This window comes from Chelon labrosus (assembly GCF_963514085.1).
Source record: "Chelon labrosus genome assembly, chromosome: 1".
Lineage (NCBI taxonomy): Eukaryota > Metazoa > Chordata > Actinopteri > Mugiliformes > Mugilidae > Chelon > Chelon labrosus.
The window spans coordinates 13,649,543-13,662,148 of NC_140337.1; the positions used below are offsets into that span (position 1 = coordinate 13,649,543).

Sequence of the window (12,606 nt, forward strand, 5' to 3'; positions counted from 1 at the left end):
CCTGCCACCCTCAAGTCCAACCTTCGCAACCTTTTCTAAATTAGCCGGAGCTACGCGGAGTCAGGCAATGTCGGCAGGGGATCGTTCAAATCTTTTGCAACCCGAACAAATATTTGTCCACACACAATCACAGTGAGTGTCTACACCATGCGAAGACACACAGTTAAAGCGTCTCATGCATACTCACGGATGTTCTCGGTGTTCTCCTGAACGATGTCCGTCTTCAGCAGGTTGTCCGCCAGCACGAAGGCCCCCTGCTCCACCGTGTCCAGCAGCATGGTGGCGGCCCTCAGCTGCTCGGCCGTGCTCAGCTCCCTCCAGGCCGCCTGGGCGTGCGGCTGCAGCAAATTGTTGACCGTCTCCACCATGGCCTGGGGAGTCCAGATCATCAATTTTAGTGAGAGGAAGCTAAGCTGGCTTGGGGACTGCTGTTGTTTGACGTGGTGATTTCGTAAATGGTATGAGTGAAGGGAGATTAAAGGGAGGGCTCAGCACTGAAAAACAAATCCAGCAGTCCTTTGGGATTGCGCAGGGAAGATCCATAAAGCTTTTTCTCTTTACCCCTCTTTCATTTCAGCAGAAAATGTTATATGTTTCTAGTTAATTTACAAGGTATGCTTTTAGACATGAGTCACCATCTAGCAGCGACACCTGAACCTGCAACGGCATCAGATACGCCGTTTGTTTGCTTTTGTTACTGCATCATTTTATCTACAGGGGGAATTAATCACGTAAATGAATCAGAGGCACTGTTTACCAGACTAGAGGACATTTCTTACATGACTTAAGGCTACAGGCTTTAATTGGTGTGATGAATGTTCTTCCACGCAGACAATCCCAATACACAAATGAGCACGAAGAAATGAAAAAAAAAAAACAAGAAAACAACACAACACAGACAACGCAGTGGATGGTAAAACGGTGTTTGCTGGTAGCGACTATCTGCAACCGCTCATCTCAGATATCTCCCGCGTATTAATAGCGCCGAGCGACTATTACGCCCTCTTTAATTTCCCCACAACAACGCTGAAGCGAGTGAGCGAGGAGGAAACAAGAACTTCCTCCAGACAAGATGAACAATTAAGAGCCATTAAAGATTTAAAAATGCCAATGGCGAGATTTATGAATGAAACTCTAATTGGTCAAGCAAAGCAACTCATTCCCGGTTGCACCGCTCCCGAACTAGCGAAATGAGTCTGACTGCCCCCGGAAAAAGAGCTTTTACTCAACCATTACAGTCCAGCAGGTGGTCAAACAGGCTGCATAATTACTCGAAATCTTCCGCGCTGCTTCTAATAGCAACGTTTTGCGTTTTCACCACAGAGGAAAGTCATGGATGTGATTCTCAAAAATAAAAAAAAACGAAGGATATTCTGTCTCTTCGAAAGCTGAAAAGGCCACACAGCCCTCTCTCTGAGCTTTTGCACAGATCCCCTTTTTGATCAATGGATTATGAAAGGGAATAAGAGTTTTAGTGTGACTCCAACACAGCATGGGGGATAACGCTAAAGGCGATAACAGAAACCATGTGCTCGTGTGAGTGTATCAAATGAATACATGATCAAAAACAAAAACAAAAAAGAAGGGGGGGAGAAGAATGGCTTTTCAATCACAAAGCGCGAGTGTAATGGACCCCCCGGTTACCTTATAATATTAAGTTCTGTGTTTGTTTCAAATCGCTGTGATAGCAAGAGGAGATGGAGGACTGATTGTATTGAACTCGCAGGCACTGGCTGGGAATTTCAAACAGCACCAGCTGGCTTCTCCCCATTCAAAACATACCCGGCACATATTAAGCCGCCCACACCCTCGACACTCGAACGCACACACACACATGTGGAGTCTGACGCAAGAGTGAGCACACACCTGCGCACCTGCTAGTACACAGGAACATGTGTGCGCAACGGCTACGCACATGCTCAGGGAGTCGACCAACTTTGATGTAATTATTCATTATCTGCGGCCAATCTCCAATCACACCTTTTGACATTCAGCTCGAGGCAGAGGTTGATTCACTCTCAATTAAGGGGCTCTTTTTCTTCAGGCGCTGACATTTTTTTTCCCTTTTGTTCACCACCGCAAGACTTTCTTCGAGCATGTCTTAAAACGCTCAAATAATGGTTCTTTTGGGGAAAGGATTGAGGGACTCACGGAAGACGCTGTCTTGCATTTTTTCGCCCGCAGAGGAGGCGCATAAAAGAGAACGAGGCGGAGGATCGGCCCGCCCCCGGGGCCTGAGGGACGGGTCAAAGAACTTGATGAGGGGGGGAATATGCAATGGATAATTGATAAACAAGAGTGAATAAACAACCGAGGGGCAGAGTGTACAGCGCGCATCAAAAATTAATATTGGAATAAAGATCGTTTTTTTCATACTGGTCCTCCGGGCGTTTATACCATCAGCCGAAGAGACGCAATAAAGCCGACACTGACTCACAGTGCATCGTTTGGACGCAACAGATTACCAAATCACTGTGACACAAATGAGTCATTATGGTTATTAATATACACATAGCATGACAATTTCCCCCTCATTTAAACTAGAGAATGAAATTATGGCATAGACTAGAGTATTGTATCTGTGTTGGAAGGCAGGTGATTGGAAGTACAGGATGATTTCCGGATGACATAATTACCTGGGCCTGAGCGTGCACTTCTAATCTACGCGTATAATGTAATGCAAAGAGGCCTCAGGAAGCCTACGTCACGCTGCTGCAGTCTATGAGCTCCACTGGAACACATTTAGATGATTTGTTTCATGCCTTTGTTCTGTATAAATAGTTTACTGGCAGCTATCAACACTTCTAACAGGTAAAATAATTTCAGGTAAAGGTCATACTGAAAGAAAAAAAAAGTCCTGTCTATGCTTTAATTGAGGCCTCTGAGGTCAGGTCTGCATTAGACATTGGGGGAGAAACTGGTAGCCATTTTGGAATATACTGTTATTAGTTATCTCACAGATAGCTGCCTCTCTTAAATCTACAGCGTAGAGCTTTTGTCATTGCCATTCTGGCAATGACAGTAATTACACACACACACACACACACACTGTCTACATGTGTACAAGACATATACCGACAATTTCTAGTCCCCCTGAATTTACTTTTTTATCTTCTTGGCAGCTTCCTTGGTTCTATTTCATTCTTCCTGACTGCTAAAGATGGTTAGCCCATAGAACCCAAGTTACATCGGTAACTATCGCACTCCACCGCCTTACTCCTAGCTATATGGTTGATCTGTTGTTCAGCTTTGCTAAACAGTTGTTGCTAGTTGATGTAAAACACGTCGCTACATTGCACAAGAAAAGGCATCAGATAAAAAACACAAAGAGATTTAACATTTTCCATTTAAAAGCTTAGTCACCATTGTGTGAACCAGTTGAAATGGCTAGGATGTAAGGGGTAGTTAGCGGGTAGTTAGCTTAGTTTAGCATGGACTCAAACAATATTGGACAACATGACAATTAATGAACTTTAGGGGTGTTAGTGGGTGAATTTCTTTACATTTGGTTAGCCTGATGGTTCTTTGGCCCTGTTTCCAGTTTGTGCTAAGTTTAAGTTAGCGAAACTAGCTTAATATTAGCAATATACACCTGGGACTTAAAGACTAAACTTATAACACAGAAATAGTACTTTACAAAATTATTTTTTGTAATGTCTGACTATGTATACACTTAAGAATATTTTTTTCAAGATTATAAAACGTATTGATGTTTCAGAAACAATCCAAATGAATATTATCAGCCAATCCATTTGCGAGTTTGCACAGACCAAGAAAGAGCACCAACTTCTCTGAATCTATTAAAATCCCCCAAGTCGTGAATGCACAGAAGTGACACGTTGGGTTTATAATGCGTTTCTCTGTGAAAGCCATCAACCTCTCTCCCTATTAAGTGTCAAAATGTTTTTGCTGACGGATCTCTCACCCAAGGGCACATATATTATATCTATTGAATAAAATGTCATCGCAGATTTTTTGGATTGATCCCGCACAGCCCTCCTAACACCCTAAAAAAAGCTTAGTTGCGCTAGCGAAAAAAAGGTGTCTGAGACGTGAGCTGAGCATCGACAAAAAATACTGGCACCTCCGTCAAAAAAGAGTAAAATCTGAAAGCCACTTGATTAGACTTTGAAGGTTAATGTGTGTTTAGCTTAAGTCTGGTCGCAACCAAAAAGTCCTTTATTTCAGTTATTGCTGTTACGCCAAGAGGTTTTTGATAAAGTTTAGAGTAAGTAGTTTGAGGTCAAGGGTGGTAATGCTCAGTTAACACATTCACTTTCATTCCTTTTCATGCCATGTGTCTGTACTTCTTGTTTCCTCATCATCCTACAATACGTTTGGGGAACTAAAGGACTTGGGGAATCAGAGTCAGAGCTGCACACCTCCAGCCCTGGTGAGAAAATGCAGTGTTGCGGGTGGAAGCTGGTTCACCCAAGCAGCACACCACTACCGTCATCACAGCCTGTGCAGTTGAGTCGTAGACGTGCGGCGGTGGCTTGCTGCTATTTTACTGCTATTAGCACACTGCCACTCCATCTGTCAAATGCAGGAGCTCACTCTGCTGTTGCAAACTCCCAACCGTTTTTTAAGCTATTTTCCTATGGTGAAAGAATGTAAGCCAAAAAAAAAATATATATATATATATATATATTTGAGTCCCTGGTACGTGAGGAAATGCTAATCGCCAAGCGAGTGCTGGAATGTTCCACTTGGAACAAGGATGATGGCTGGCCATGAAAAGCTGCAGTGCACGGGCCATTTATACCGATGCAGAGGGAAGGAAGGGAGAGGTGGACATTAGTGTGAGCTTGGCAAGAGTCCAGGTGTGTGCGCCTCTATCTGTGCGCTGATTGATGAAATGAACTCGGGGTCTGGGAAATTGATTCTGGCTGTGGCTGATCTCCCCTCTCGTCCCTTTCTGGTCCTCTTTCTCTGCGCACTCAGCTCTCGTCCCCTCATCCCTCCTCACTCCTCCCTTTCCCGCTCACCAGTTGGTTCCTCTCACTTGTTTTCTCTCACCGACGTTGAGGGCAGATCTCGAAATGGGAAAAGAGACAACATAAACAAGTCGGTATATCTTGTTCTCCATGTACTCCTCTATCTGACTAGATGTCTCCTGGCACAGGTGAAGCCGTTGCATCATTTTCTGCCTTTCTTTTGCCTGTTTCATTTTACCTGCTAGCCAAATCATCTGTCTTCTTTGAGAATCTCTGAAACCTTCTGCTTTAATATTTCATGAAGACTTCTCTCTCTCTCTCTCTCTCTCTCTAGTAAGTGGGTGGTTGTTTCTGTGTAGGTGAGTTTCTAAGGGATTACCTTCACATTTTGCACCTTGTGTCTTAGGTTTATTACTTCCAACACAGGACCCTCTTTTTTTTTTTCTTTTTTTTTTAACTCTACTGCAGAGAAAACCAGCCTATTTTTTAAAACTTATGTTAGAGTCATGCTGTTATGTCAATTCTGTAGCAGAACAAATATTTTTATACAGTTACTTTCTCTTTTGGTTGATCCGAAGCTACTGTCACAATATACACCACACAGATTTTTCACTTTAAAAGCCCTTTCTACTGGAAAAAATATAGTAGTTCCTGATAAGTTTTATTTTGAAGCCCTATTTTATGCCTACACTGTTTGCCTTCTACACCTACCATTGTTTAAGTTTCAAAATATTGGAGTTTTTTTTAAGATGGGGGGAGGGGTGTTGGTAACAAAAAGGTGAATAAATGTTGTAAAATGTGCCTGAATGGTGCACTTGTGCTGTTGGGAGCTGATATGTATGCTGACATAATTTATCCTACACAGTATCAGAATCACCGCAACAGACTTTACAAAAGGTGTTGCCTCTATGCTAGTGACTAACATATTTATACAGAAAGAGTTCAAACTACACTTAAATTTATTAGTAGCTAATTAATTTAGCATTCAAACGGTCTGCAGCTGTGCGAGGGTTGTGGATTTCAGTGGCGGTTGGCTTAAAATTGAAAGATAAATTGAAAGATATGTACTATATTCAATGTTACACGGTTGATCTACGATTACTCGCAATGTTTACAGCCGTGCAAACTATTAGTTAGTTTCGAGGGACAACAGCAGGTATCCTGGTGATCACCGTGTTGTATGTCCTTTCTTTTGAAACACAAAGCAGGAAGAACAATACACGGCTATGTTGTAGTTATACAGACTTCATTTGCTCAATGTTGGCACACGTCCTTCATTCAACAACTTCCTTTGATTGTATTAAAATAGCAATAGAAGATCTCCATTTCATTATCTTTGGCGGCAACACATGGCAATTGCAGGTGTGTCTTTAAAACTGACAACCCCACAGATCTAAACAGTAGGCGTACATCAACATGCATTCTTGTCTGCACTTGTAAAACGTCATCAGTCTCCCAAGTAGTGTTGACCAAGTACTGTTCCAATTCAAAGTACACATATGGTATCAATTACGCTGCAGTATGCTCATTACAGAATGACCTCTTGACCAGTTCAAACTACCCAAGTAGGCATGTCCGAGGTTACTGTACTTAGTAATGTTGGACGCCCAGAGCCATCTACTGTATATGACGCCATCAGTCAGCTGAGAATTTTAAATAGCAACAGTAATCACTCCAACTTTGTCTTTGCGCATTTGGCAACACCAGCAGAAGAACAAATTATCCATCACTTACCACACAGCTAAAAGAGCTAGTATGCTGGGCTACTTCCACCTCTGTCAGAAAAACGACTGCTGGTGATGGAACATATGTCATTAACTGCTTTCAGCTTGTGATTTTCCACGCACATGTCTAAACGGACAGCCATGTGGTAATACTGTAAATGCAAAACCACCCATTAAATTTCACCAGTGGGTCATAGACTCAATCACCACTGTGTTGCTTGAGGTGGAAATAGAAAGAGAGACTAAAACAACATTCAGTTAAATGGAAATCTTTGAGACCAAGCTTTCAAGAAAGTCTTTGTGTTATTCTGTTTTTCACAAACCAGATCTCATCAAAATACAACCACAGGGCATTCTCAGGTATTACGCTACACTGATCAGCAGAAGCCTCACCTCCATAACCGTTAGGCAGAATCCTGCAGTGCAGGCCAGATAAGGAGACCTCTGTTTACGAGGATGTGGTTACCTTCATCTTCCAACAAATTGACTACCAGGGAAATTTTATCATCTCGTTACATTTCCGAACGAGGAACCTCCCCCTGTTTCGCCTGCTCTAAGGTCATCCCGCGCTGCGACACTCCCCCTGGTCATCTTTTCGCGCAAAGGTGTCAGTTTAATGAGGGTCTGACTTCCTTATCCTCCCTGTATCTGGCAAATTCACACTCACTTGGCTCCTACTGAGGCGCGAGATATTATTTTTGATATTTTCACGTACAGAAGCAGGGATAGTCGCGCTATAATTAACTGTAAGTTCCACATCTCCAACTTGCTTTAAAGCAAAATAAATGGCAAAGGAAGAAACTATTCAAAGCCGGCGTGTTTGAATTTAGAACAACGCGGATGTAATCACAGTAATTGGACGACCGTAATGTCACTGCCTATAAACAAGCTGCCATTAATATGACCAAAAGGCACGAGAGGCAGGGAGCCATTTTTATCATGTTTGTTCAAAATCAAAGAGCACAACACAGAGACGTTCCTGGAGGGGGAAACAGCAGAACATAGGGAGTTGATCATTATACGCTTTGTAGTTTTATCAAGGCCAAATCCTCTTCAGTGGGATTAAATTGGCTATGACATGCAGCAGACATGACTCTTTATAAACAACCAAGAAACATTCAGAAGTAGTCTTAATTAATTTCATCAGAACAAGCTTAACAGAGGCAGGGAAATTGCTACAGGTTGAATTTATGAATACTCAGCTGAAGCTAAGCTCTGTCTAGCGATTCACTGATGACGCTAACAAGATAATGACCTCAGTATGAGGTGCATTCAGGTGTCAGTTACTTGTTTACCACTTAAACCAGACAGAGGAGGATCAATCATGACAAGAACCACTCCGGCTTTCATAGAGACATCAACCACAAGCCTCGTACTTTATTTTGGACTAAGTCCCCCCTTCACAACACAGCACCTGCACTCCCACAATCTGTCTTTTCCCACAGCACTGTCAAAGTCTGTTTTCAGCACCATGCGTGGTCTCAGAGCAGAGGGACAGCAGAGGCAGGTGCGTCTCTCATTTGCTTTGTATTCCTCTGCTAATCCCACTTATGTCAACCACCAGGGTCCTGTTGGAGAAAACATTGCCCAATTTCCCTAATCAATGAAAGTCCCTCAAAGGCTGGCAGCGCGTGCAGTCGATGGCTGTGTTTACCTAGGGCCACAGATGTTGCTCCATTATTCCGGTTCGTCAAGTGAAAGCACTTCGCCGTTGTTTGAATTTGTCAACCCAGCAAAGGGACAGAGCAGAGGACGAGGCGCACAGCTGAGCTGCGCGTACAGCTATGTGTGGCGGAGCAGATCCTCAACAGTATACACTACAAGAGCCCAGATGCACACACAAATGCCTCCAGATAAACATAGTCATTTCTCTTCAGGTGTTAACAGCTATAGCAAAGTGTAATAGTGTAATACGTCGATGTTGACAGTTATTAGCTGGACAGGTGTGAATTTTGGTAGGGACGTACCTGGTAGGATTAAGTGGACTATTTTTCTAGCGTCACCATCCATTCAGACACCATTCTTGCACAGCGGGGTACATTCCCCACAATCAACTGTACTGTATTTAGTGATAATTGTATGTTATTATTAATTGGAAAAGGCGCGCATGGCAACCTCCGAGGAAGACAAAATGAACTGCCAAAAACTGCAGTTCCTTCAATGACCAGCCAGTTGAGGCTGCCTCTGAAAGCAAGCCAATCCCCAATAACCTCCATACAGAATTTCCCAAGGGATATAAATAAATATCTATATATCTGTTTGTCTATCTTGTCTGCCTTGCGCATCTTTCTCAGACTCACCCTCCACCTCGTTTTTGAATTATCTGGGAGCTTCACAACCAGTCTACAGAAATCCTAAATGATGGAGATATGTCTACTCTTAGAGACTAAGATGGCTAGGGTGGTGAACATACAGGCTACAACACTAGCTTGGTGCATGATGCAAAATAAACTCCATCTGCTGTACACAGTTGTACAGATAACTGTCATTTGTTTGTATTGTTGTTTTTTTTGTTGTTGCTTTTCTTGTCAATAAGCCAAACATCCTCCAAGCATCTTCCGCTCACAAACCCATCTGAACATACGGTCCATGAGCACACTCAACCATCAAACATACGGAGTCACGTGACTCTAAATAACGAAGCGCATTCTGACACGCCTCAGAGGAATCCAGGCATACGTGTTGCTTAACATGAACACCGCGCAGCACACATGCAAAGCAACATCTGGCTCTAACGTGTAGCTTAATTTAAGCCATCTGCGCGGAAGACAGCGATGTCAACTTCCCCCGTAGATCCCTTGTCAAGGTAAAAATTATTCTGGTGACAGCTAAAATGTCACCCCAGGGATAACACAGTCGCTCAGTAGCAGCCTAAGAAAAAGCTGAAATGAGTGAGAGGAACCCCCCACCCCACCCCACCCCACCCCTCTTAAACTGGGACAAATATGTATTATGCATCAGGGAGAAGCATAACATGCCATGACTTCGGCTGACTTAGTAGTTAGAAGTTGACTTGTTGGTATAATGAGGTCACTTCTTTTGGCTCTTAAGCATTTTCTGAGATATGTAGGCATGTGTAATATGCCTGAGCGCTTTATTTTTGACTGGTGCTACCCACTTATGTGGGTTATTTCTCTGGAAAGCAGTGCTGATGTGATAGTTCTGGGGTATTTTATGGATGCGATTGGAATCCATAGATCTCAGCCTCATGCTCAGGCCAGAATAGACATAAACAAAACGTACATGCAGGGAGGAAACCATGGCACACGTCGTAAGTCTGAGACGATGATATGACAGGGAAATTTGACCCTTTGATTTGCAGCCCACTTCCCTTCTCTGCCACCTCAAAAGGCCAAACTTCAAATTCAGTCGTACAAATGAATGACAAGCAAATTCGCCACCACAGTGAAGACAATGAATGGAAAGTGTGGTCCAAATACCTGAACATAAAAACGACACGAGCGCTCTCTCTTCTGCAGCTGCAACCAGAAGAAAATGCAAGAGTTAGAGAAAAGGGTCAACAGTTCCTCTCCAGACACATTTCTGCTTGAAGTACGGATTTCTGGAGGGGGGGTGAGAAAAACATCACCTTACTCTTGCTCCAAACGCTCGCTTTAGACGAGATGTGTGAAAAGCAGCATATACAATAATTATACACATACTAGGAAAACATTAAAGCACCGTTGTGTTAATTAGCACTATAATGAGAGAAACAAGACAAGTGAGAAAAGGCCTTTTAAGCGTAATTTCAAGGTTTATCATTTTATTTTTTATTTTTTATTTGTCAAATTCACAGGGGAGCAAGTCCTCCTGTAAACCTCCACCGCCAATTAAGGAGAGACGCTAAGGGAAATTTACCTGGAAAATGACAGGAAGCTCTGACTCAAAGAAGTGCTCTTAGTACTTCATGGGGAGTGAATCATTTTAATTGAGTTCTGATACGAGCGGTGTAGTAACAACGGCTACTTTGTGGCTTAACAGCCAGGTTCTGGTACCGTGCTCAATCCCATGCAGATTAGCTCCAAAGAGTACCACTTCCCCATAAAGGAGCCTCTTGCTCTACATCACAGCCCACTCTTCTGGAAACCGTCCCGTCCGTACCGCTAGCCAGCAACCCTTTGATCATGAAAACGACACTGAGCTCGCCGTTTGCCAACTCAATCCTTTCATTGTCTGCTGGCAGAGTGCACTGTTCGTCGCTATCGCAAAAAAAAAAAAAAAAAAAAGAAAAGTCTTTAATTCGCTTAGCAGATTGTGTCAGAATGATTGAACTCGAAGAGGTAAACATCCGCCATTGCCAGCGTGGAGAAGAAGAGTTCTGTGGGTGTTTCCTTGGGGAGAGGTCTCAGGAAGATGAACACAAAAACAAACTTTATATATTCCGTAGACGCACCATACCGCAATCTTGAAAGGTATGTCAATGGCCAGAGAATCTTAAATCACTTGTAAACCCTTGATCTAGGCAATAATTCTTCTGGTTCCTCAACTTTATAAGAGTAACTAAAGACTAGAACGGCAATCTACTGCCTCTACCTCGAGTGCTGTGGTTTATGAGAAACCATTTTTTTCTTCCAAGAGGTATTATAAACTCTAGTTGCTCCTCAATGTGAATTTACTCGTCGCGTTCTCTTCCGAGCCCTTTTGGCCATCTTTTACTGCCTTCGCTCTCCATTGGAGAAAACTGGCACTAAAATCTCAATGGGGACATCTGTGTCTGTCGCGGCAGTAAAAAAAAAAAGTCCCAAAAAAGCTATCCGAGGACAGGTGTTCGTCTACAACTGAGGTCGCTCCGGCAAATTAACGACTGACATTCTGAATTTCACTGATGTTTGCTTTTCTGTTGGCTGCTCGGGAGACAGAAAGTATTTTTTCAGCTCGCTTTGCATAAGTGTCCCCCCCTCCCTAATGTGCTCTGCTGTTAATTGGGGAATAAAGGCATCAGCATATATGAAAACAGCTTAGATCCAGTCCTCCACAATCCTGTCCTTGCGGTGGTTTTGACGCGTACGACACGTGGATAACATCTTTTAAACTATATCAACATAAAATTGACAGAGCTTAATGCGTGATATTAGATTCGGAGGAGTGACTGAGCTATCTGTTGGAACTGAAGGCCTGTTTTTAGAATGCACCAAGCCACATGGGAGAGGTGGATATAATTTTATCTGACAGCACAGACACAAACAATAGATCATTTAAAGGATACCTACTGTTCAGGTTCAAACTGAAGCCTGATGGTGTCTAGGGCTCAATTTTAGAAATTTAGAAAGGTTTTACAGTCAGAATGGAAATGTTTGCATTCAGCGGTTTACTATTGATTCGTTCAAGCAGCGGAATAGTTTGTTTGTCTAGGCTGTGAGCATGCAGCCTCACTTTCCGTCAGTACCTTGTTCAGGCTTCGTGCTGCACTGTCTTTGCCACCTGGCGTGAGGTTCCTCAGCTGCACGTCGAGCAGATCCACCAGCTGAACCATGGCCTTCACCGTGTAGGTGATGTCCCCCGCCTGAAGATTACTCTTGGTTTGCTCCGCCAGCTCCCGGGCAATGACAGCTGCAGTCTCTCCAGCTTTGAGCTGAGGAAAGGGACAAAGACACAAGAGAAAAGCCAATCCACTTTAAACCTGTGACTGCGACCCATTTAAATGAGGCAACCGGCTTATGCAGCATGTTTTTCTTCTATAACTAAGCACAAATCAAAACAAGCCCACGTCCTGATTTCTCTACTGTAGCATGCGCTTATTATTCACCACCTACACACAGGAAAACATGACAAATTACAATATACAAACATCTAGCACCCCAAAATAAGTGCCGTTTAACCTAAAAATATTTCCCCAACTGCTGCAATATTGTGCACAATTAATGTGGTGAGACTGTACTCAGCTGAGTGTACACCGGGGCCAATGTTGTATCCGCACGTAATTATAAAGCTACTGAGGGAATTTC

At 43.1% G+C, this 12,606-nt stretch overlaps 1 protein-coding gene across 1 annotated transcript in view; it reads right to left on the minus strand.

Annotated features, from left to right (window-relative positions):
• LOC311486633 (adhesion G protein-coupled receptor L3) overlaps positions 1–12,606 on the minus strand; it is a 134,601-nt gene that overhangs the window by 53,388 nt on the left and 68,607 nt on the right. Inside the window, exons 7-9 of the mRNA XM_084542557.1 lie at positions 12,048–12,233; positions 10,102–10,140; positions 188–371 (exon numbers count right to left, since the gene is read on the minus strand). Of these exons, the coding sequence (XP_084398683.1) occupies positions 188–371; positions 10,102–10,140; positions 12,048–12,233 (409 nt within the window). The remainder of the gene's footprint in view (positions 1–187; positions 372–10,101; positions 10,141–12,047; positions 12,234–12,606) is intronic.